Source organism: Camelus dromedarius, chromosome 34, assembly GCF_036321535.1.
Source record: "Camelus dromedarius isolate mCamDro1 chromosome 34, mCamDro1.pat, whole genome shotgun sequence".
Classification (NCBI taxonomy): domain Eukaryota; kingdom Metazoa; phylum Chordata; class Mammalia; order Artiodactyla; family Camelidae; genus Camelus; species Camelus dromedarius.
The window spans coordinates 13921879-13945305 of record NC_087469.1 but is presented as its reverse complement, the minus strand read 5'-3'; the positions used below and the strand labels follow the sequence as shown (position 1 = coordinate 13945305).

Sequence of the window (23427 nt, the reverse complement as noted above, 5' to 3'; positions counted from 1 at the left end):
CTCTGTGACATTCTGGTAATAGTAAAACAATGGAGACAGTGAAAGATCAGTGGTTGCCAGAAGTTGGGGTTGTAGGGAGAGAAAGAAGGATGCTCATAAAGGACTTTTAGCTTTTAGGACTATTCTGTATAATAGTGTAATAATGGATACCGGTCCTTATACATTTCTCCAAACCCATAAATGTACAACATTAAGAGTGAACCCTAATGTAAACTATCAACTTTAGGTGGTAACAAGGTATCAATGTAGGTTCACAATTTGTTAACAAAGGTACCACACTTGTGGAATATGTTGATAATGGAGCAGGCTCTGAATGTCAGGGGGCAGGGAGTATATATGGGAAATTGTTCTCCTTTACTCTCAGTTTTGCTGAGAACCTAAAACTGCTCTATAAAAATAAACAGATAGGACAAATAGAGAACAAACAGCAAGATAATACACCTATATCAAATCTTACCAATAATCACATTAACATTCAATGGTCTAAATACCCCAATGAAAAGAAGAGATTGTCAGGTTTGACAAGCAGTGAAGACCCAACTATATTCTCTTGACAAGAGATGCACTTTGAATTTAGAAAAAAACAAATAGATTAAAAACACAAAGAGAAATTAGAAAAAGAAAACAAAGGAGAAATTAGAAGGTATTTTGAGCCAAATGAAAATGAATTTCTTGAATGCTGCTAAAGAGTATTTAGAATGAAATTTATAGCACTAAATTCCTATATGAGAAAAGAAGGAAGTTATCAAATCAGTGTCCTAATCTTCTACCTTAAGAAACTAAAAAAAGAAGAGGAAATTAAGCCTAAAATAAGCAGAAGAAAAGAAATAATGAAGATTGAAGCAGAAATCAATGACCTATAAAACAGAATAGAAAAAAAATTAATGAAACCAAAAGCTATGTCTTTGAGATCAATAAAGTTGATAAATCTTGAGCCTATCTGATCATGAAAAAAAAGATACAAATTTTAAGATAAAAAAATAAGAGAGATGAAATCATCACAGATTCTATAGATATTAAAAGGATAATAGGAGAGTACTAAGAATAATTTTATGCCAATAAATTAGACAACTTAGATGAAATGACAAATTTGTTGAAAGATGAAAACTTTGTTGAAACACATATAAAACCTTCTCAAGAAAGGGAAAAAGAAACTAAATAGCCCCATATTCAATGTTGAAACTGTTGTTAAGAAACTTTCCACAATGAAAAGTCCAGAACCAGATAGATTCACTAGCAAATGCTACCAAACATTTAAGGAAGAAATAACATCAATTCTACATAAACACTCCCCCCCAAAATTGGAGAGTCTACTTCCCAACTGATTCTATGAGGTCAGCATTTCCCTGAAAACAAAACTAGTCAAAGATATCACAAGAAAAGTACAAGCCGGTATCTCTTAGAACACAGATGTAAATTCTAAACAAAATTTTCAACAAATCTAATCAAACCATATATTAAAAAGATAATACACTATTATCAAGTAGGGTGTAACCCAGGAATGCAGATTTGGTTTAACATTCAAAAGTCAAACAATGTTATTCACCATATTAACAAAATAAAAAGGAAAAACTATGATCATCTCGCTAGAGAGAAAAAAACAAACTGACAGACTCCAAAATCCATTCCCAATAAAAATTCTCAACAAATTAGGAAGAGAAGGGAAACTATGAAAAAAGGTACAGTAACATCATACTCGATGGTGAAAGACTAAATGCTTTCTCTCTAAGATGAGGGACTGTCCACTCTCATCACTTCTATACAACATTGTTCTGGAGGTTCTAGCCAGTGTAATTAGGCAAGAAAGAGAAATAAAAGACATTCAGATTTAAAGGAAGAAGTAAAACTGTCTTTGTTTGAAGATGACATGATCACCATGTAAAAAAATCCAATGGAATTAATAAGTGGGTATAAGATTCATATCCAAAAATCAACTGCATTTCCATATACTAGCAAGAACAACAAAAAAATCAGAAACTGAAATTTTTAAAAAATCATTTACAATAGCATCAAAAATACGAAATACTTCATGATAGATCTGACAAAAAATGTGAAAGACTTATACACTGAAAACTATAACTGAGAAAAATTAAAGAAGAGCTAAGTAAATAAATGTTTCTGGGTTGCAAGACTCAGTATCAATAAGACATCAGTTCTCCCCAAATTATCTATAGATTCAACACAATCTCAATCAAAATCCAAGATTTATTTTTGGTAGAAACTGACAAACTGATTTTAAAATTCATATGGAAATGCAAAGGGCCTAGAAAAGCCAAGACAACTCTGGGGGGTGGGGGAATTAGAGGGCTAAGGCTATCTGATTTCAAGTATTATTATAAAACTATACCAATCAGAACAGCATGGTGTTTTCATTATGTTGAGATATGTTCCCTCTATACCCACTTTGGTAAGAGTTTTTATCATAAATAGGTGTTGAATTTTATCAAATGCTTTTTCTGTATCTATTGAGATGATCATGTGATTTCTGTCTTTTCTTTTGTTGATGTGGTGTATAACATTGATTCATTCACACCATCTTTGTGTCCCTGGGATGAATCCAACTTGATCATGGCGTATGATAATCTTTTTTATGTGCTCTTGGATTCTGTTTACTAATATTTTATTGAGGATTTTTGCATCTATGTTCACCAGTGACATTGGCCTGTAATTTTCTTTTTTGGTAGTGTCTTTATCTGGTTTTGGTATCAGGGTGAAGCTTTTGCACAGGAAAGGAAACCATAAGTAAAACCAAACAACCTATGGACTGGAGAAAATATTTGCAAGTGTTACTGACAAAGGCTTAATTTCCAGAATATATAAATAGCTCATACAACTTATTAACAAAGAAACAAACAACCCAATCCAAAAATGGGCAGAAGACTTAAACAAGCAATTCTCCAGTGAAGACATACAAATGGCCAACAGGCACATGAAAAAATGCTCAATATCACATCTTCAGAGAAATGCAAATCAAAACTACAATGAGGTATCTCCTTACACCAGTCAGAATGGCTATCATTCAAAAGTCCACAAATGATAAATGTTGGAGAGGGTGTGGAGAAAAGGGAACCCTCCTACACTGTTGATGGGAATGTAGTTTGGTGCAGCCATTATGGAAATATGGAGATTCCTCAAAAAACTAAAAAGCAGACTTCTTACATGATCCAGCAATCCCACTCCTGGATATATATCCAGAGAAAACTCTAATTCAAAAAGATACATGCACCCCAATGTTCACAGCAGCACTATATACAATAGCCACGACATGGAAGCAACCTAAATGCCCACTGACAGATGACTGGATAAAGAAGCTGTGGTATATTTATGCAATGGAATACTACTCAGCCATAAAAAAGCATGAAATAATGCCATCTGCAGCAACATGAATGGACCTGGAGATCATCATTCTAAGTGAAGTAAGCCAGAAAGAGAAAGAAAAATACCATATGGTATCACTCACATGTGGAATCTAAAAAAAAGAAATAAAAACACTGAATTCATCTACAAAACAGAAATAGACTCACAGACATAGTAAACAATGTTATGGTTACCGGGGAAAGGGGATGGGAAGGGATAAATTTGGGAATTTGAGATTTGCAATGTTAGCTACTATATATAAAAATAGATTAGAAAGAAAAACAAGTTTCTTTCGAATAGCACAGGGAATTATATTCAATATCTTGTAATGACCTTTAATGAAAAAGAATATGAAAATGAATGTATGTATTTACATGCATGACTGGCACATTTTGCTGTACACCAGAAATTGGCACATTATAACTGACTGTACCTCAAAAAAAACCAGCATGATGTTATCAAAAAGATTGACAAATCAGTAGTACAGAAGAGAAAATTCAAAAATTAACCCACACATATATGGACAACTCATTTTTTAACACCTTTACTGAGATAGAATTTCATACCATAAAGTTCATATGACCATAATCTAATTTAAGAACATTTTCATCATCCCCCAAAGAAACCTTGTACTCATTAGCAATTGCTCTACACTCACTCACCTAGCCCTAGGTAAACATTAATTTTTCTGTCTCTATAGATTTGCCTATCCTTCCTATCCTTGACATTTTATATAAATGGGATTATATAATATGTGGCCTTTTGTGACTGGCTTCTTTCACCTGGCATAATGTTTTCAAAGTCCATCCACCATTGTAGCATGTATTGGTACTTCATTCCTTTTTATTGCTGATATTCTACTGTATAGTATACCAAATTTTATTTATCCATCAGTTTTTGGACATTCGGGATGCTTCCACTTTCTAGCTATTTTCAATTACTCTGCTATGAATATTTGTGTAAGTTTGTGTAGGGATGTACATTTTCAGTTCTCTTGGGTATACACCAAGGACTAGAACTGCTGAGTCATATGGTAACTCTATGTTTAAGCTTTTGAGAAATTGCTAAACTGTTTTTCAAAGTGACTGTACCATTTTACATCACCCACCAACAATGCATGGGAATTCTAATTTTTCTACTTTCTCATCAACACTTATTATAATTTGTCTTTTTTATTATAGCCATTCTTATATATGTGAAGTGGTATCTCATTGTGGTTTTGATTTGCATTTTCCAATAACTAATGATGCTGAGCATCTTTTCAAGTGATTATACCCATTTATATATTTTCCTAGGAGAAATGCCTATTTAAATCCTTTGTCCACTTTTTTAAACTGTAGTATACTCAATTACAATGTGTCAATTTCTGATGTATAGCACAATATCCCAGTCATACATATATTCGTTTTCATATTCATTTTCATTATAGGTTACTACAAGATATTGAATATAGTTCCCTGGGCTATACAGAAGAAATCTGTTTTTTAATCTATTTTATATATAGTAGTTAATATTTGCAAATCTCGAACTCCCAGTTTATCCCTTCCCACCCATTTTCCCCAGGGAACCATACATTTGTTTACCAATGTCTGAATCTGTTTCTGTTTTGTAAATAAGTTCATTACTGTCTTCTTTTTTTCTTTCTTTTTTTTTTTTTTAAGATTACACATATGCATGATATATGATATTTCTCTTTCTCTTTCTGGCTTACTTCACTTAGAATGATGATCTCAAGATCCATCCATATTGCTGCAAATGGCATTATTTTATTTTTTTTATCTTCTTTATCCAGTCCTCTGTCGATGGACATTTAGGCTGTTCCCATATCTTGGCTATTGTATATAGTGCTGCTATGAACATTGGGGTGCATGTATCTTTTTTAATTAGAGTCTTTTTTGGATATACGCCCAGGAGTGAGATTGCTAGACCATATGGTCTATTTTTAATTTTTTGAGGAATCTCCAAACTGTTTGCCATAATGGCTGCACCAAACTATATTCCCACCAACACTATTTTTGTTGGGTTCCCTTTTCCACACCCTCTCTAGCATTTATCTTTGTCCACTTTTTAATTGGGCTATCTTTTTAGTATTGAGTTGTAAGAGTTATTTTATATATTCTGAACACAAATATCTCATCAGATATATGATTTGCAAACACTTTCTCCCATTTTGTAGTTGTTTTTCACTTTCTTGGTGGTTTTTAATTTTGATTACGTCCAACTTACCAAGTTTCTCTTTTATTGTTTGTTGGACAACTGATTTTTGACAAATGCACAAAAGCAATGAAGTGGGGGAAAAATAACCTTTCAGCAAATGGATCCACATACAAAAAAAACAAGCTTCACACCAGATGTCAAAATTAACTCAAACTCAGACAGACATAAATGTACAACCTAAAATGATAACCTTTCTAGAAGAAAACAAAAAAGACAATTTTTGTAACCTCGAGTCAGGCAATAATTTCTTAAATATGACACCAAAAGTACAATCTATAAAGGAACAAACTGAAAGACAGGTATTCATCAAAATTTAAAACTTCTGCTCTTTAAAAGATAATGTTAAGATGAAAGGGCAAGCCACAAACTGGGAGAAAAATCTTTGCAAAGCATCTATCTGGTAAAGGACATGTATCTGGATTATATTCAAGAACTCTTAAAACTCAACAACAAGACAACAACTCAATTTAAAAATTTGGGTTTGAACAGACACTTCTCAAAAAATTATATTCAGATAGCAAAAACACTTGAAAAGATGCTCAACATCTTTAGTCATTCAGGAAATGTAAATTAAAACCACAATGAGAAACCACTACACATCTATTCAAATGGATAAATTGAAAAAGACTGGCCATACCAAGTGTTGGCGATGATATAAGGGAACTTGAACTCTCTTACACTTCTGGTGATAATATAAATATGGTAAAACCACTCTGGAAAACAGTTTGATAGTTTCTTTAAAAACTGAAATATATACCTACCATGATGATCCATTCTACTTCCAGGTATTTACCCAAGAGAAAAGGTAACATATGTTACTAAATGTTCACTGCAGCTTTACTTATAATAGCCAAAAACTTCAATAAAAAATGTTAAGAAAAAATAATGGCCCAAAACTGTAAACAACCCAATTGTCCATTACCTATGAATGAATAAACAAATTGTGGTATATCCATACAATGAAATACTATTCAGTAACAAAAAGGAGTGAAATCTTGACACTACCACAAGGACAAATCTCAAAATAACTATTCTGAATAAAAGGAGCTGGGCACAAGAGTACATGTTGTATGATTCCAGAAAATGCAAATTAATCTATAGTGACAGAAAGACAACCAGTAGTCACCTGAGAAAGAGGTGGAAGGGGGGCAGGAAAGATAGGGTACCAGTGGCATGAGGAAACCTTTGAGAATGATAGATATGTTCACTATCTTGACTATGATAGTTGTTTTATGGAAGTGTGTGTGTGTGTGAAAACATCAAAGTTCATACTTTTAATATATGTAGTTTATTGAACATCAATTATACTTATTAAAAAAAAACCCACCTACATGCAGAGAGGAAATGAGTAGCTCCTTGAGAAAATTATAAGAAAACCTAATTAAAGAGCTTTGTTAAGAAATATAATTAATTTAAGACTAGAACTTACAAATATATATTGATAATGTCAGTTGCTAAAAATTACTCTGGAACAAATGAGCTATTGTTTTTTAAGCAGCAGTATGAGGTCAATTCATACTCATACCTCTCCAATAAAGCATGGACTGCTGAAAATTCTGGGCTTTTATCCATTTGTATCGGGCTATTTACTCCAGGGTAATTATGGGCTTCCTTTTGGTTAGATTAATGAAAGTATATATTAAAAACCAGGAAGCTGTCCTACAAAGGCTGAAAGATCAGGCACTGGAAAAGTACAAGAAACCTGCATTGTATGTGGAACTAAGTCCATCCAGATTCTGATAGCTAATCCCTGGCCACTTCTAGCAGAGTGACAAGGCTACTTTAAACAAGGATTTTCTTATAACTGTTCTCTTACACCCACACCTGCTGTTCTTTCTTGAGCTAAAACTGTAAATCTAAATTTAGTATTCCTCAAAGAGTATAGAACATAAATATAGCTTTTATGGAAAGATTCAAACTCAAATGCAATATAAAGTTGTAATAGAGTAGAGGTAAGAAATCTTATTTTAGCTATTTGGGCAGAGAGATATGTTTTTATAATCAGCAAGGATCAAGATTTAAAGGCAATTAAGGCCGTGTACTAGGAATGTGAAAAAGGTAATGTAGGAAAAAGCTACAACAGACACATTCATTCACAACTGACTTTAAAATACATGTCGCCTTGCTCTCTTACAATATAATGCATGAAATAAGCAAGAGAATGAAAGGAAAAGATTAAAAGAGTACACAAGTTAAAAGATGAATCTAAGATCACAGGTGCTCTTGGCTAGGGATTTACATATAGAGAGAGATCTTATTCCAAAGAGAGTCACTAAAGAAAAGAAAATGTTTTGAGGACATTCATATTTGACTAGTTGAACAGTCCTTAGCTTGTGAAAAAGGCAAATGTGAAGATTTTTCTACAGATAAGAAATTAGATTGAGGTTTTCAATAGTGAGATTTAAATAGAACCAAGTGCATGACACTAGAACAGCTTAGTTACTGGTCTAATTCTCTATACCAATTGTTCTCTAGACCAGTAAACTAAGAGCTAAGGAAAAACATACCAACATTGCTTCTCAAATGTCAATGTCTTGGTAACAGGACAATTACCAAAAATGATGGAATCAGCCCCTTCTCCCTCTCCCCCTAGCTACTCCTCTCCTCACAAACATCTTAAGACACTTGTCTAGATTTTTCTGGCCTCCTCTCCCACTCCAATATGGTTTTAAGACCTATCAATCACTCCACCAAAACAAGTCTCTCTAAGATCAATGGTAGCCTACAGGTCATTTAATCCACCCAGCATATACCTTCTCGACAGGAGCAACACTGTACCCAAGGCAGCAAAAATTGATTCGAGGGAGCAAAATATCTTACATATTAAAATAGTTTGTGGCCCTCCAAAAAGTAATAGTACATAAGCAGAACTACAAGACATCTAGGCATTCTCCACTTCTTACTCTATGCCTTCTCCCCACGTGACTTTCTGTACACCCTCTGCTTCAGTTACCACCCTCTACCCTGTAAGTTATTAACCTACAGCTCCAGCATAGACCATGCCCCTGAGATTTAAACCTACTTAACTGCCTGCCAATTTGACATTCCACTTGAGTGTCTCAAAGGTATTTTTCTGGGAAGAGAATCCACAGTTTTGGTCAGATTCTCAAGTTAAGAACTGCCATATAGTAATTTCAGAAAGGATCATTAAAATAAAAAATGACAAAGCCAACTAAAAAAGTTGATACAAAAAATTATTCTATAAACAAGTTTATTCTTCTCTGATGTCTTTAAAGCCTCTTGCGTAAATATACCTTTTAGTTGATACACAATAGAAACTAAACTAGGTTGGAAATCAACATGGCAACGTATCAGTTTTTCCCAGAGCGTTGACGTGAATACAATTATAGTGGTTCTCTGGTTATGTGAGAAGGTATTCTGAAACCAGTGTCAGACTTTCAGTAAAAGAAAGTAAGAATTTAAAACACTGCAAATTGATTTGTAAACTTGCTACACTGGGTGTTTGCACAACTAGATGTCAATATTGACATTTTGAATAGAACAAAAATAAGCTGATATCACAGGCAAACTGCATTAAAAATATGTTCTTATAGTTACAACTCAAAAACTCTTATTAGTCAGTCATCTTCCATATAAGGCCACACCACTAATCCTTTACAAAGTTAAATTAGAGATCTAAACCTAGGACCAAAAACAAGGGCTATCTTTTTCACTCCATAGGATTCTTCTTGAGCAATCACAGACATATACCAAAACCACTACTTTCAAATAAAAGGAATTCTGCATCTAAGAATAAGAAACGGATTTATTTCAGAGGTTAAAGAGGTGCTCTGTTAGAAAAATAACTTCTCAAGGAGGTAAAAGAAATCATCCCTTCGACCCTCTACTTGGATTTCCTTTAAGCACTTCAAACCCAATATGCCCTAAACTAAATTTAGTCTCTCCACCTCTACCTCCTTCTTGGCAAATCTGTTTTATAGTCCCCATTTACCTGGTGGCCTAAGTCATAAACCTGGGACTTATCCTTGAATTTTCCTCTGACAAAATCTTACCAATTCTATCTCTACTCTGATGCTCTTAAAACTGCCTCCTCCTCACTGCCTCCCTGGTCCCATTGCTTAAAAATATATCTCCCCATATTCTTAACCACCTGTGATACTGTCTTATAATACTTAATGTATGGTATTATACTTACCTACTCATTTATCTGCTGCCTCCTCATAGTCACTGGAATTTATCTAGTAAGATCCTTGAAGGGTGGGATCGTGTCTAATATTTTTCACACCCTCTAAGTCTAGCCTCATGTCTACCAATTAACAGATGCTCAATAGCCGCCAAATGAATGAATGAAAATATGCCATTTGATTTTTGTAACAACTGGGTGAAGTAAAGCATATAATCCCCAAACAAAGAAGGCATACATGAGTTAGTTTCTTCAACAAGGAAAAAGCAAAAAATAATTTCTAATTTGCAAACTATCAACGGCAACAGATTCAATGTTTTGATACCATCTGTAAGACAGAGACCTGCCTATTATTCTCTGGGGTCAAGAGTATAAATCCAACAAGAAAAAGATTATCCAGTGAGAAAATGGCAATAAAACAAAAGCCACAAGCAGAAAAACTTTCAAAGAAGGTCACCAGTATAGCTAAGAAGAATTCCCCACTGACTATGCCATGTGGTAGGCATGTCACAAGAAGATTTAGAGCAGACATAAAATACCCACAGCAGGGATGTTTGGCTTCAGTTAAATGAACTGAACTAAATTTCCATTCTGTCTTTTGCCTGATTGAGTCTGTAAAATGCTTATATATGGGCACTACAGAAATGAGATTTTTTGATGTAGATCAGATCATAATTATAGCTAAATGACTAGGTTATAGTAAGACAAATCTGGTCTAGATACATGAATGAACTTCCTGAGAGCCAATGACCTTAGATTCTGAAACTGTTATCCAGGGAAATTATATAATTACAATTTTAAGGAATATTAAGAACAGAAAAGATCCTTGAAATATTTAAACAGAATCCTGCCTAAAGGCTACCCTAGACAACTTCATGAGGATTTTTTCTAAGCCTCTTCTACTCCAGTCCAAAACATACATACACACACACTTTTTATTTGCAGCAGTTTTTGTCAAATTGCTTTTAGGACTACAGTATTGTAACACATCTCAAAGGGGAAAACTGTGAAAATAAAACCACTTTCACCAGAGGATTGCCACACAAAAATGTTGAAAGTCTCTGTACTCTTTAGCAAAACAAACAGGATATTCAGCAGCAAGGGGCCCCTTACAATACAGATATCGCTTAGGCTCCCAAAATCAAATATACTAATGATTAAAAAAATAAAACAAAACACTGACATGCAGAAAGAATAGAAAAAATTATTTATTTCCACCGAGACAATTCTTAAACATCTTGAAATGTTTAATTTAGTCATTTTTTCACCACCATTGTTTTGGCAAAGAAAATTGTTTCCAATGGGTCCATGGCTCGGGAGAAATTCAGGGGTGTTCAAGAAGCTGCCCTGGGGAAGGAAGCAGAGGCTGGGCAGAAGCCCTGAGGACAGGGGCTGGCAGCAATACCCATCAAAGTCCACTGGATCTTTTTATTTTACTTGGAACTTTTACATTTATGTTCATGAGAGAAATTAGTCTGTAAACGTTGGTTTTTTATAATGTCCTTGTCAGGCTGGTATCAAGGTTATGTCAGCCTCTAGAATTCTTTGGGAAGTATTCCCTGTTTTTCATTCTCTAGAATAGTTTACGTAAAACTTGCTGTTATTTTTCCCCTTAAATATTTAGGGTTCCCCTAATGAAGACCTCTGAGCCTGGACCTGTGCCTAAATTTTTCTTTTTTGCAAAATTTTTAATAAGTGATTTAATTCTTTTAAGTAACATGGGATTACTCAGATTTCTATTTCTTTCTGCATCTACCTTCAGTTTCTTATTTTTAAAGAAGTTTATTTATTTCATCAAAATGATCAAATATTTTACTGTAAAGTTGTTCATAATGTTTTCTTACTAATATTTACTGTTTCTAGGCTCTGTAGTAATGGCTCCTTTTTCATTCCTAATACTGGTAAATGGTGTCTTCTCTTTTCTTTTTACTGATTAATAAAAGTGATATGTCCCTGACAAAACTAAGTTTTCAAAGAAACAGTTTTTGGCTTTGTTGATTTTCTCCATGGTACATTTGTTTTTTATTTCATTGTAATTAATTAATTAAAATAATTGCAATTAAGGCTCTGACATTCCCTCTAAGCACTGCTTTAGCTGCATATGGTAAGTTTTCATGTTTTATCTTCATTCTTATTTTCTTCAAACTATTTCCTAATTTCTACTGTAATTTTATCTTTGACCCAGAATTCTTTAAAAATGTACTGCTTATGAATTTCTAGCTTAATATCACTATCATCAGAGAACATACTCTGGAAAATAGGATATGATCAACTATGGTAAATGTGCCATGGACGCTTGAAAATACATTCTGTCACTGTTCAGTGTTTTTATGAATATTTTCATTTTTCTTGAGGAAATATCTAGCAGTAAAATGACTAGGTCATAAGGTAGGTATATATTTAACTACATAAAAGTATTAAGTAGTTTTCTAAAGTAGTTGTGCTCTTTTCTACTTCCACTACCAATTTATGAGTTACAGTTAATCTACATCCTTGCACTATCTGGTGCTGTTAAGTCTTTTTGTTTTAAAGTTATTGTAGTAAGTATAAAGTGGTATCTCATTGTATACAGAGTGCCTATTTTAAGATTTTTTTTTAAATTTTAGACTTTCTATTTTATTCTATTTTAAAGATTCCAGTTCTCTAGTGAAATTATCTATATTTTCTCCATCTTTTCCTCTGTTTACTTGAATGTATTAATCAATTGTTTTGAAATCCGTCTGATAACACTAAAATATCTGTGTCATCTGTGAGTCTGCCTCTGTTGCCTCTTCATTCTCTTAGCTTTTGGTTATTTGGTCCTATCTCTTGGCACGCCTAAAAAATTTTGATTAAATGATGAATATTGTTTTAAAAATATTTAGAGGCTCCAAATGATGTATTCTACGACCAGAAAGAGTTCACCCTCTTCTCTGCTAGGCAGAGAGTACAGAATTTATCACCTTAATCCAATCCAGTCAAGGCACTTGGCAGAATCAAGGCTGCTCTGCAATTTGGGTAAGGCTTATTCGACAGTTGGTTATACCATCCTTTTAGTGTATAACTCTCCACAGCTTTCATTTGCAATTTATACTTTCACTTTTTTGTCTGATATAAGGACAGGCACTTCTGCTGTCTTTTCTTGAGCATTTGCATGCAATATCTTTTTCTATCCCTTCACTTCCAGGCTTTGTGTGTCCTTAAAGCTAAAGTGAGTCTCTTTTAGGCATCATTCCCCTTTTAAGACAGTCTGGTATTGGCAAAAGAAAAGAAAAATAGGTCAATGGCACAGAACAGAGAAACAGACCAGAAACAGACCCTCATAAATATAGTTAACTGATCTTGACAAAGAAGTGAAGGCAATACAATGAAGTAAAGATAGTCTTTTCAGCAAATGGTGCAGGAAAAATTGAGTATCTGTATGCAAAAGAAATGAACTCAGACACAGACCTCTTATACCCCTTACAAAAATTAACTCAAAATTGATCATAAAGCTAAATGTAAAACACAAAACTATAAAATTCCTAGAAGATAACATAAAAGAAAATCTAGGTGACTTTGAGTATGACAGTGACTTATTAGATACAACACCAAAGGCATGATCCATGAAAAAAATAATTATAAGCTTGACAGTAACAACTATTCTGTGTGATACTATGTAACGTGGATATATGTCATTATACATTTGTCAATACCTATAATAATGTATAACACTGAGTGAATTCTAATGTAAAATATGGATTATGATAAGTCAGTATAGGTTTATCAGTTGTAGCAAATGCACCACTGTGGTACAGGATGTTGACAGTGGAGGAAGCAGGGGTATAGGGTAAATGGGAACTTTCTGTGTTTTCTGTTTAATTTTGCTATGAACCTACATTCCAAAAAATAAAAGTCTATTAAAAAAAATAGCTCTTAACCATCTTTTAATACTACTTCCCAGATCAAAAATAGTTGTTTCCATTATGGATCAGAAGGTAAAACCAGGAGGTGAGGAGTATAGCTCAGTAGTAGAGCACATGCTTGGCATGCACGAGGTCCTGGGCTCAAGTCCCCAGTGCCTCCGTTAAGGGGAAAAAAAAAGAAGGTAAAATTACTGCCTGATTATTGCTAAAACTTAGCTCCCAAAATCATCTTAACTGGTAACTTAAGGCTCACAATGAGAATCAAAGAACTTACTTTTCAATTTTCTTCCTCTGTTCTTTTTGCCTATGTTGTTCTTTCACTTGTTCTCTTTCAATATCCATGAAAAGTCGTCTGTATCTCAGGTACTGCTTTTGACGCTAAAGTAAAGTTAAAATTGTTAAGATTCTGCTCTCAGAGGACCTTCCAAGAAAGGAAAAATATACTCATGCCACAGACACAAAAAATATATGATACAAAAGTCACATGGAATTAAGTTCTTAATTCCCTTCTATTTATGGTGACTCAGGATAATATGACATACAGCAAGAGCTTGTCATTTTCAAACATATAGCTATTACATGTTACAGACAAATCAGAGAAAGAAGTACTAATTCAGTCTGCACTTAGTTCATTGTCAACAGCACCTGAGGAAATGATGATATTTAATATGATAAGATACATACTATATTTACTCTGTGTTTGCTAAATAGTACCATAGAAGCAGAGCCAAAGAAAGAATATGAGAGGTATTTTATAACAAAATACTCACTTAAACTTTTCAAACTTAAAACCACAAAAGCATACTCTAAACCTAGCCTAATACAATGGGGAGGAGGGAGGAAGGACTCAGGAGTATTAGAGCATTCTACTTTTAAAGGGAACAAGTATAATAAAAGTAAGTGTGTAATCTGTTCATACTTTTGAATTTATATATTCTCTTCTAAGGACACAAGCTACCTAAAGGGCAGTAGTATATTCATAGACATATTTTTGTCCTATGAATAAATAGCTTGTGTGTTTTCGGTAGAAGTTATTAAAAGTCCAACAGTAGTTCTCAATATGGAGGATACATCACAATCATCAGCAGTATTTTTTAAAAGCACATACGTCTCAAACCTACCTTTTCAGATACTGATTCACTATATCTGGTTTGGGCCCAGGCATCTGTATTTTGAAAAAAGTTTCACATCTGATTTTGATGCATGGCTAGTGTTAAAAACTGTTCATTTAAACTAACTTTAGATTGAAAAGAAAAAAAAGGAAGTCATAAATTAAAACTCTTCCTTTGCAGGGGAGGGTATAGCTCAGTGGTAGAGTGTGTGTTTAGCATGCATGAGGTTCTGGGTATAATAAATAAATAAATAAACCTTAATTAGCTCCCCTCACCTCTAGAAAAACAAACAAAAAAACCTCTTCTTTTAAATAAGCTATTTTGGCAAATATACACTAGCCAGAGAAACTCACTAGGATCAGATCTCTGATTTCACATCAGTGTACCCTAAATCCTAGAAGCATGGAAAAGAAGTTCAACATATTATAATGACTCAAGTAAACGTCTTTGCCTTTATCTATGGAATTTGTAGTACTAGCTCTTAATGTATTAGGACATAACAGATTGTTTCCAATTTCACATATACTATTATAGTAGAAATACTCATGTCCAAAAGCAATGATCACTACTTACCTCTTTCTTGTCTTCTTCTTGATTTACTCCAGACTGAAATGCCAGTGGAGTTTGGTATTCAGTATTCAATCCTGATTGATATCCACCACCAACCTGTTAGAAAACCCAGTCATACAAAGTGATAAAACTGCCAAAAGTTAGCCCTATGCATGCTTTTGATAATTTCATCTATTGATTCTTTTTTCCTGCAATCTTGAGCTCAACTGGATAAGAAAACAAACATAAAAGAATAAAATTTTTTAAAAGAATAAAAGAAAGAAATTAACCAAGTGAAAAAACAATAAATAACCCCCTAAAAATATTCAGGTCAAAAACAGGATGAACTAATAAGAAATCAAAATGTTCAGAATGAAAGTTCTTCTGAAGTGGTCACTTGAAATCACTCTATCATGAGTGTGTGCTTGGGACTGAATCCAGGATATAAAGCTAGATCCCTTAATATCTCAAATCTATAATCATTTTCAATTTATAGATATTCTTAATGGGTATGAGTTCAGAATAAAAGTTTGAAAATATTATAGCAATCAACTGACATGGCAGCGAGGAAACTCAAGCTTATTTCCCCCCAAATTACTAGAAAAGCCTGTTGACACAGTATATATTTAGTTGGACATTATACAGCTCAAATTATGATCTCTAACTTATAGAAATAAAAGTTTAAAATTATTTTAGTCTTTATAGCTTAAAAGTAATTTATTTTTCAGCTAATTTGCAAGATAGAAGATCAGTATACAAAAATAAATTGTATTTTTACGCACTTGCAATGAACAATCTGAAAATGAAATTAAGAGAAAAATCCATTTAATATACCATCAAAAAATACTTAAGAATAAATTTAACAAAGGAAGTGTAAATTGTATACTCTGAAAACTTCAAAACATTTCTCAAAGAAATAAAAGATCTAAACGAATAAAAATACATCTCTTGTTCATGGATCAGAAGCCTTAATATTGTTAAAATGGCAGTACTCTCCAAATTGATCAACAGATACAATGCAACCTGCATTAAAATTTCAGTTGATGTCTTAGTAGAAGTTGACATGGTAATCCTTAAATTCATACAAAAATGCAAGGGACCCAAAATAGCTGAGATGATCTTGAAACAGAAGAACAAATTTGGAGAACTCACTCTTCCCAATTTCAAAACTCATTACAAAGCTACAATAATCAACACTGGGTGGCACTGTCATAAGGACAGACTTACAGATCAGTGGAATCAAACTGATAGTTCAGAAATAAACCGTTATATTTACAATCAACTGATTTTTGACAAGAGTGACAAGAGAATTCAGTGGATTAGATGAGTCTTTCCAATAAATAATGTTAGGACAACTGGATATCCACATGCAAAAAAGAATGAAGTTGGCACCCTACCTAACATCATATTTGAAAATTAATGCAAAGTAGATCATAGACCTAAATGCAAGGGATATAAAATTCTTAGAGAAACACACAGGAGTAAATCTTCATGACCTTGGATCAGGCAATGGTTTCTTAGCTATGACACTAAAAGCACAAGCTATGAAAAAGTAAGTAACTTGGACTTCTTCAAACTTAAAAATTTCTGTGCTGCAAAGGACACCATCGAGAAAGTGAAAAGGCAACCCACAGGATAGGAGAAAACATCTGCAGATCACAAAGCCAATAGGAATCCTGTATGTAGACTATATTAAGGACTCACATAACTCAATAATCAAAAGACAACCCAATTACATATTGGGCAGAGGATTTAGTAGTTTTCCAAAGAAGATATACATGTGGCCAATAAGCACATGAAAAGATGATCATTAATCATCAAGAAAATACAAACCAAATACACAATGAGACACCACTTCACACCCATTAAGAGAGCTATAATTAAAAAGCCAGACAATAACAAGTGTTGGTGAGGACGTGGAGAAATTGCAACCCTCATAATACTGCTGGTAAGAATGAAAAATAGTGCAGCCACTTTGGAAACCAGTTTGGTAGTTCCTCAAAAGATTAAGCATATGGTTATATGTCTCAGCAATTTCCCTCCTAGGTATATACCCAAAAGAAATGAAAATATATATCACAGAAAAACTTGTAAACAAATGTTCATAAACAGCATTATTCATGGCAGTCAAGAAGTGAAAACAATCCAGATGCCCATCAACTGATGAATGAACAAATAAAATGTGCTATATGCATACAGTGAAGTATTATCCAATGAATAGGAATGAGGCACTGCTACATGCTACAAGGTTAATGAACTTCGAAAACATTATGCTAAATGAAAGAAGCCAGTGACAAAAGGCCATATATTCCATGAGCGCATTTATATTAAATGTCCAGAATAGGCAAATCTATAGACAGAAAGTAGACTAGTGGTTGCCTAGGGCTGGGAGGGGGAGATAAGGGGGAAAAAGGAGTGAGTGGCTGCTAACGGGTGTAGAACCTTTGCGGGTGATGGAGATCTAGTTCTGACCGTTGGGTGGAAGATCCTCCTAACCCTTCCCTCTCGGAAACCAGTTATTTCTTCCCTTCTCACACCATAAAAGACAACGGCCACCAGAAATACATCTTTTATAAAGGACCATACAAAGAAAATATAATTTTTCAAATAGGCAATATTTGCTCCTGACAATGCCCTAGGCTTCAGAGAGAGCCCTAAAGTAATCTTGGGTCAGGATAGGTTTTATACACTATGAAATAAAACAAGAATCTTTTTTTTTGCTCAGCCTTACTGTTCCAGCTCAGCAGGTACCAATAAAACTATCTAAATTCTACTGCTCATCCTCTATGGTCTGCTCTACCTGTCTTCTGATGGAAACCTCTCTCTGGTTCTGGGGTGGACGATGGTGATGGCGATCCAGCAGCAAATCATCTTGCCACTGTTCAGCTCTTCCAAAAGACAGCTGCTGTTTGGAATATAAGCTCTAAAAGAAACAAAAGCATTCACCAAATTGTGTGAGCCGTGACATAATGGTAGTAAAAATACCTTAGGCTGCAGGGATACCCCTGACGTAATCTAAACAAGTCAGAACAGTCTGGTGCATTACAGCATAAAAGCAGACATTATACTTCGTGCCACTACTGTGGATCTTAACTGTATCTGCAAAGCAATCCTGAGTTTCTCTCTCTGCAAAACAAGGATAATAATAGTATCTATATCCCAGGGTTATTGTGAAAGTTAAATAAGACAATGGATACAAAGTTCTAGAACCATTTTGGCTACGGTAAATGCTTAATGAACTTAAGCCGTTATTCATAATAATATTAATATAGTTGGCAATAAAAGATAACACTATTATCATTGTTGGGGTTAAAAGCGTAGCTCTGGTGAGTCCGTATCAAACTCTAGTGAACTGACTTTCACTGCTTACTCTTTACTATACTCTGCTCTACCTGCTCTCTGGCAGAGCCTGGATTCTGGATTTCATGTAAAACATATTCATGGTGCTCCAGAAATAACTCCTTTCTCCACTTCTCATCTGTCATATTAGGTGAGGCCTGCCCATAGTTCCTGTGCTAAAAGACAACATAAACAGTGAAAACCACAATTGTCCAAGCAGTAGCATCATGCCAGGGCAACAGTAAAAGCTCCAGTGAAGAGGCCTGAAGAAGTTTCAACAGGGCAGAATGGTCACGGAACAAAAGGACATTATATCTTTGCCCGTTGTTACTGACCTTAACACTAAACCCCTGAAGCAGTTACTACATTGCCCTGTCAATCTTGAACAAAAACCTAAGCAATTTAGTCTCTGTTACTTACTCCTTACTATATTTTACTTTACTTACTGTCTGGGAGAGGCTAGGTCTTGAACACTGGGTGAAACATATCGATGGCACTCCAGAAGCAATTCCTTTTTCAATCTCCCATTTCTCAAAAGATGAGGGTTGTTTGCTATACTTGTTCTAAAGGAACAACAAAATACAAAACTAATTGTCTAAACAGAAATGATAGGTTAGTGACAATACTGTGGACTTCAGTGACAACCCCAAAATAATGATATTAGGCGGGGATAACAGGGGTGTGCATGTGTGTTTTAATATAAAAATTTCTAAATATACATCAAAGTGGGAAAAAACAGTATAATGAATCCCAGGATATAATATCTTGTTTTTCCACCTATCTCTTTTCCCACCTTTTTACTGGAGTATTTTAAAGCAAATCCCAGATTATTCTGACTTTTTTTTCCCCATGGGGCAATTTTTTATTCAACAACACATTTGGAAGAAGATAAGACAACAGGCAATATTTTTATAATGTTACTGGCATCTTCTCAGGTAAAGCAAGGAAACAAACTTGTGCCATTTCCCCAAGTACTCCTACTCAATGTCCCCAATAACTCCAACACAAACACCAGAAGTAGTGAAGTTCAAGAAGTTTTGAGGTGGCAAACAGCTTTTGTCCTTCATCACAATTGGTTTGCAAACTGGATGTCTGGTTTTCGTGTACTGCTTCAGTTGGCCAAGAGTAGAATTCCTTCAGTATTTGTAAGACTAAATGTCTAAGGTCAAATTTGCTGAAGGATTTGAGTTTAAGAAAAACGATTTACTGTTAACCAATCAATATTATATAAAACCTATCTCTTATTTAGTCCAAATGACAGAGGTATGTTTTCTCACTGGACCCTTTAGATCTGGCCCATTCTGAAATAACTGAAGATAACATATTCTTAGCCTAGCTCTAGAAGCTTTAACTCTGTGTAACCTACATACAAGCAAGCTTGACAAGCTCCAACCCAAATCTTAGGTAATTTCATCTCTCCCACTGTATTCTGCTCTACCTGCCCTCTAGGGAAGGCTTTGTCCTGCATTTTAGCTTTAACGTACTGATGATACTCCAGAGCCAATTCATCCCTCTCCTCTCATAAAAGATGACAGTAGCTTCAGAAACATGCTCAAAAGGAATCACAAAAACAAAACAAATCATCTAACCAAGGCTAATCTTAATACTGTAGGCTTCAGTGAGAACTCCAGGGAAATGCTACCAGGTGAGGCTATTCTGATACATTCTGATTTGAATGAGGATGTTATAACTTCAGCTCAACTCTATAGATCTTAATTTTTAATCCTAAACCATGTACAGACTAGTCTGACAAAGCCTCCAAGTTTTAAGTAATTTGGGATCTGCTAATTCTTCCTATGTTGTTCATGTAAGAGTGGTGTGCTTGTGGTAATAACGTGAGCTTCAGCAAAAGTTGTAGCATAATCTTAGTAAATTAAAATAGTCTGATTTCACAATAACAATATAAATGTGATTTATCAGCCTTCTGAACGACAGAACTGATTTGACTGATACAGTTCCATAAACAAGGGTCCAGTTGTTGAAAATATACAAAATCCAGTTACTTTATCTCTTTGTATCTCTTTTTGATTCTGCTCTATCTCATCTCTGATGAAGGCCTGATCCTGAAGTTTAGGAGGCAGATACTGATAACCTGCCAGAGAAGGGTCTCTCTCTTTCTCACTTGTCATATCACAACACGACTCCTTGAAGCGCACCTTCTAAAAGAGAAAAAACACAAACTGTAAATTGTCCAGTGGGAGTAACACGGAAACAATAATATTCTAGGCTTTATTGGGAGCCTTACAGTCATTTTTTAAATTCCAGATAATGTGAAACATTATGGAATAATATTTTTTGTCAGTTCTGAAGTCTAGCTGAGAACAATCTTTGAAAGCTCCAAACTAAGCTCTAAACAATTCAGTTCCCAATGGTCTCACTCCTTTTTCTGCTCTACCTTGCCCCTGGTGAAGGCCTCATCTTGATGCCTGTGTAGATCCTGATGGACATCCAGAGGAAATGCCTCACTTCCATTCCTACCTGTCAAAATTGATGTTAGTTGCTTTAAATTTGCTTTCTAAGAAAGAAAAAAATACAAAATTATCAGTTGTTCAGTTAAGAAAGACAGGTTAATCAATAATACTTCAGGCTGCAGTGAGAATTTAGGAAATAACTGAGGTCATAGTGTAACTAAACATATTATGGAATAAAACAAAACACTATACGCTATTCCATACAAGCCCAGCCACAACCCTAGTAATTTACTTCCTGTTGATCCCTTTCTTCTTCCTTTTGGTCTAACTGATCTCTGGTGGAGGACTGGCCTTGGAATCTGGGTAAAAGTTACTGCTGGACACTTGTGGGCCACTCTTTTCTTCATCTTTCTGCTGTCAAAGCAGATGATGGTTGCAAGAAATACTTTTTCTAATGAAGAAGATTTTTTTAAACAAGTAAATTGTCCAGACAGGGGTAATATGCTGCTAATAATACTTTAACACTTAATAAGAACCCTGAACATCTGAGAAATCAATCAGGAAACGATTTTTTTCCAACCATAGATCTCCAAATCAGCTGCAATATAGTCCTTGTAAATCCCACTACAAGCTTTAAGGAACTTATTTCTTTTTGTTATATCTCTTTCCACTCTATTTTACCTCATCTCTGGGTAGAAAATTCTGGTCCTGACATCTGTTTTGGGTTGAATATTCTGGGTCTGTGGAGAGAACATGCTGGTCTTTGGGCAGAAAATCCTGGTCCTCACATTTGGGTAGAATATTCTGGTCTTCAGTTAGAAAATGATGGTCCTGATATGTGGGTAGAATATTCTGGTCTTTGGGGAAAACATGCTGGTCTCTGGGTAAAGCACATTGGTCTTTGGGTAGAAAATCCTGTTCTGGACATTCAAGTAAAATATTCTGGTCTTTGGGTGAAAAATCCTCACATGTGTGTAGAAAAGCCTGGTTTGGGGGTAGAAAACCTTGGCCTTCCAAAACAATATTCCCCTCTTCTAGTTCAACACTCTGGGTTTTCAGCAGAACACTCCGAGTTTTTGCCTTAACAGCCTGGACTTTGGGCTTAACTGCTTGGCCTTCCAGCTCCATATCCTGGGTACTGGGTCTTGGCTCGACACTCCAGGCTTCCAGTTCAACACTCTGGATGTCTATCAAATCACCCTGGGATTGCAGCAGATCTCCTTGGGCTTCTGGAAGATAATCCTGGGCTTTTGGCAAAATATCCTGACGTAACTGCTCTACCTCTTTCTCTTCTGTCATAGCAGATAATGGATTTTTGAATTGTACTTTCTAAAAGTGAACATAAACATCAAATATAGAACGCCAGGTAGTAGCAGCAACACTCCAGGTTTTTTGCAAGATTCCTAAAATAATCTTAAAAGAATATGGTAGTCAAACAAATTACTAGAATAAAATGCAAAATTAGTCTTTGTTCAACCCAACAGAACCTAAATCTACAATCCGAAACCAGTACAAAAATGTCAGATCCCTAGTCCAAATCATAATTAGTTTAATTTCTATTACACTAATTACACTACTATTCTATTATACTATCTCACTCTGCTTTACCTGAACTCTGTTGAAAGTTATATCCTTGTCTTCAGAAAGGAGATCCTGCTGGTCCCCCCAAGACAAATTCTCTTTCCCTTTCTTATCTATCATAATAGATGGAGATTCCTCAGAGTCAGATTCCTAAGGAACAAACAAAAATAGGAAAGAAAAATCCAGATGTACCTCTAGAGGTAGAAACAATGTGACTGTAATATAATCCTAGGCCTCAGCACACTAATAATATAATTTCAGTAGGTCATTATAGTCAAATATAAAAACAGGACATCGCAAAAGAAGTGCAAGACTGTACACTGAAAACTACAAAATGCTGTTGAAAGAAATCAAAGAAAGACGTCCCCTGCATGGTCATGAATCTCAGAAGACAATATTGTTAAGATAGCAATTCTCATATTTACAGTCAGTTGATTTTCAACAAGGGTACCAAGACAATCCAATAAGAAAGAATAGTTTTTTTCAATAAATGGCGTTGGGACAAGTGGATATCCACGTGCAAAAGAATTTTAAGTTAGAACGAAGAGTTCACACCATACACAAAAATTAACTCCAAATAGTTAGACCTGAACATAAGAGCTAAAATAATAAAATGTTTAGAAGAACATATAGGAGGAAATATTCATTAAACTACACCAAAACTTAAAATTTTGGGCTACAAATGATGGCACTAAGAAAGTAAAATGACAACCCACAGAATGGGAGAAAATATTTGCAAATCATGTACCTAATAAGGAACTTGAATCCAGAATATACAAAGAATTCTTATAACTTGATAACAAGATGACAAATAACCCAATTAAAGAATGGAC

General features: G+C 34.6%; 1 protein-coding gene across 4 annotated transcripts in view; it reads right to left on the bottom strand.

The window, feature by feature from the left end:
* CCDC15 (coiled-coil domain containing 15) overlaps positions 1-23427 on the bottom strand; it is a 65461-nt gene that overhangs the window by 21877 nt on the left and 20157 nt on the right. For 2 of the 4 annotated variants that reach the window (XM_064482189.1, XM_031443435.2), the window contains exons 7-14: positions 22622-22744; positions 21695-22342; positions 20998-21117; positions 20606-20761; positions 19049-19165; positions 18064-18186; positions 15288-15380; positions 13877-13980 (exon numbers count right to left, since the gene is read on the bottom strand). In XM_064482189.1, coding sequence (XP_064338259.1) covers positions 13877-13980; positions 15288-15380; positions 18064-18186; positions 19049-19165; positions 20606-20761; positions 20998-21117; positions 21695-22342; positions 22622-22744 — 1484 coding nt within the window. The remainder of the gene's footprint in view (positions 1-13876; positions 13981-15287; positions 15381-18063; positions 18187-19048; positions 19166-20605; positions 20762-20997; positions 21118-21694; positions 22343-22621; positions 22745-23427) is intronic. The other 2 variants (XM_031443436.2, XM_031443438.2) reach the window with 2 other exon arrangements.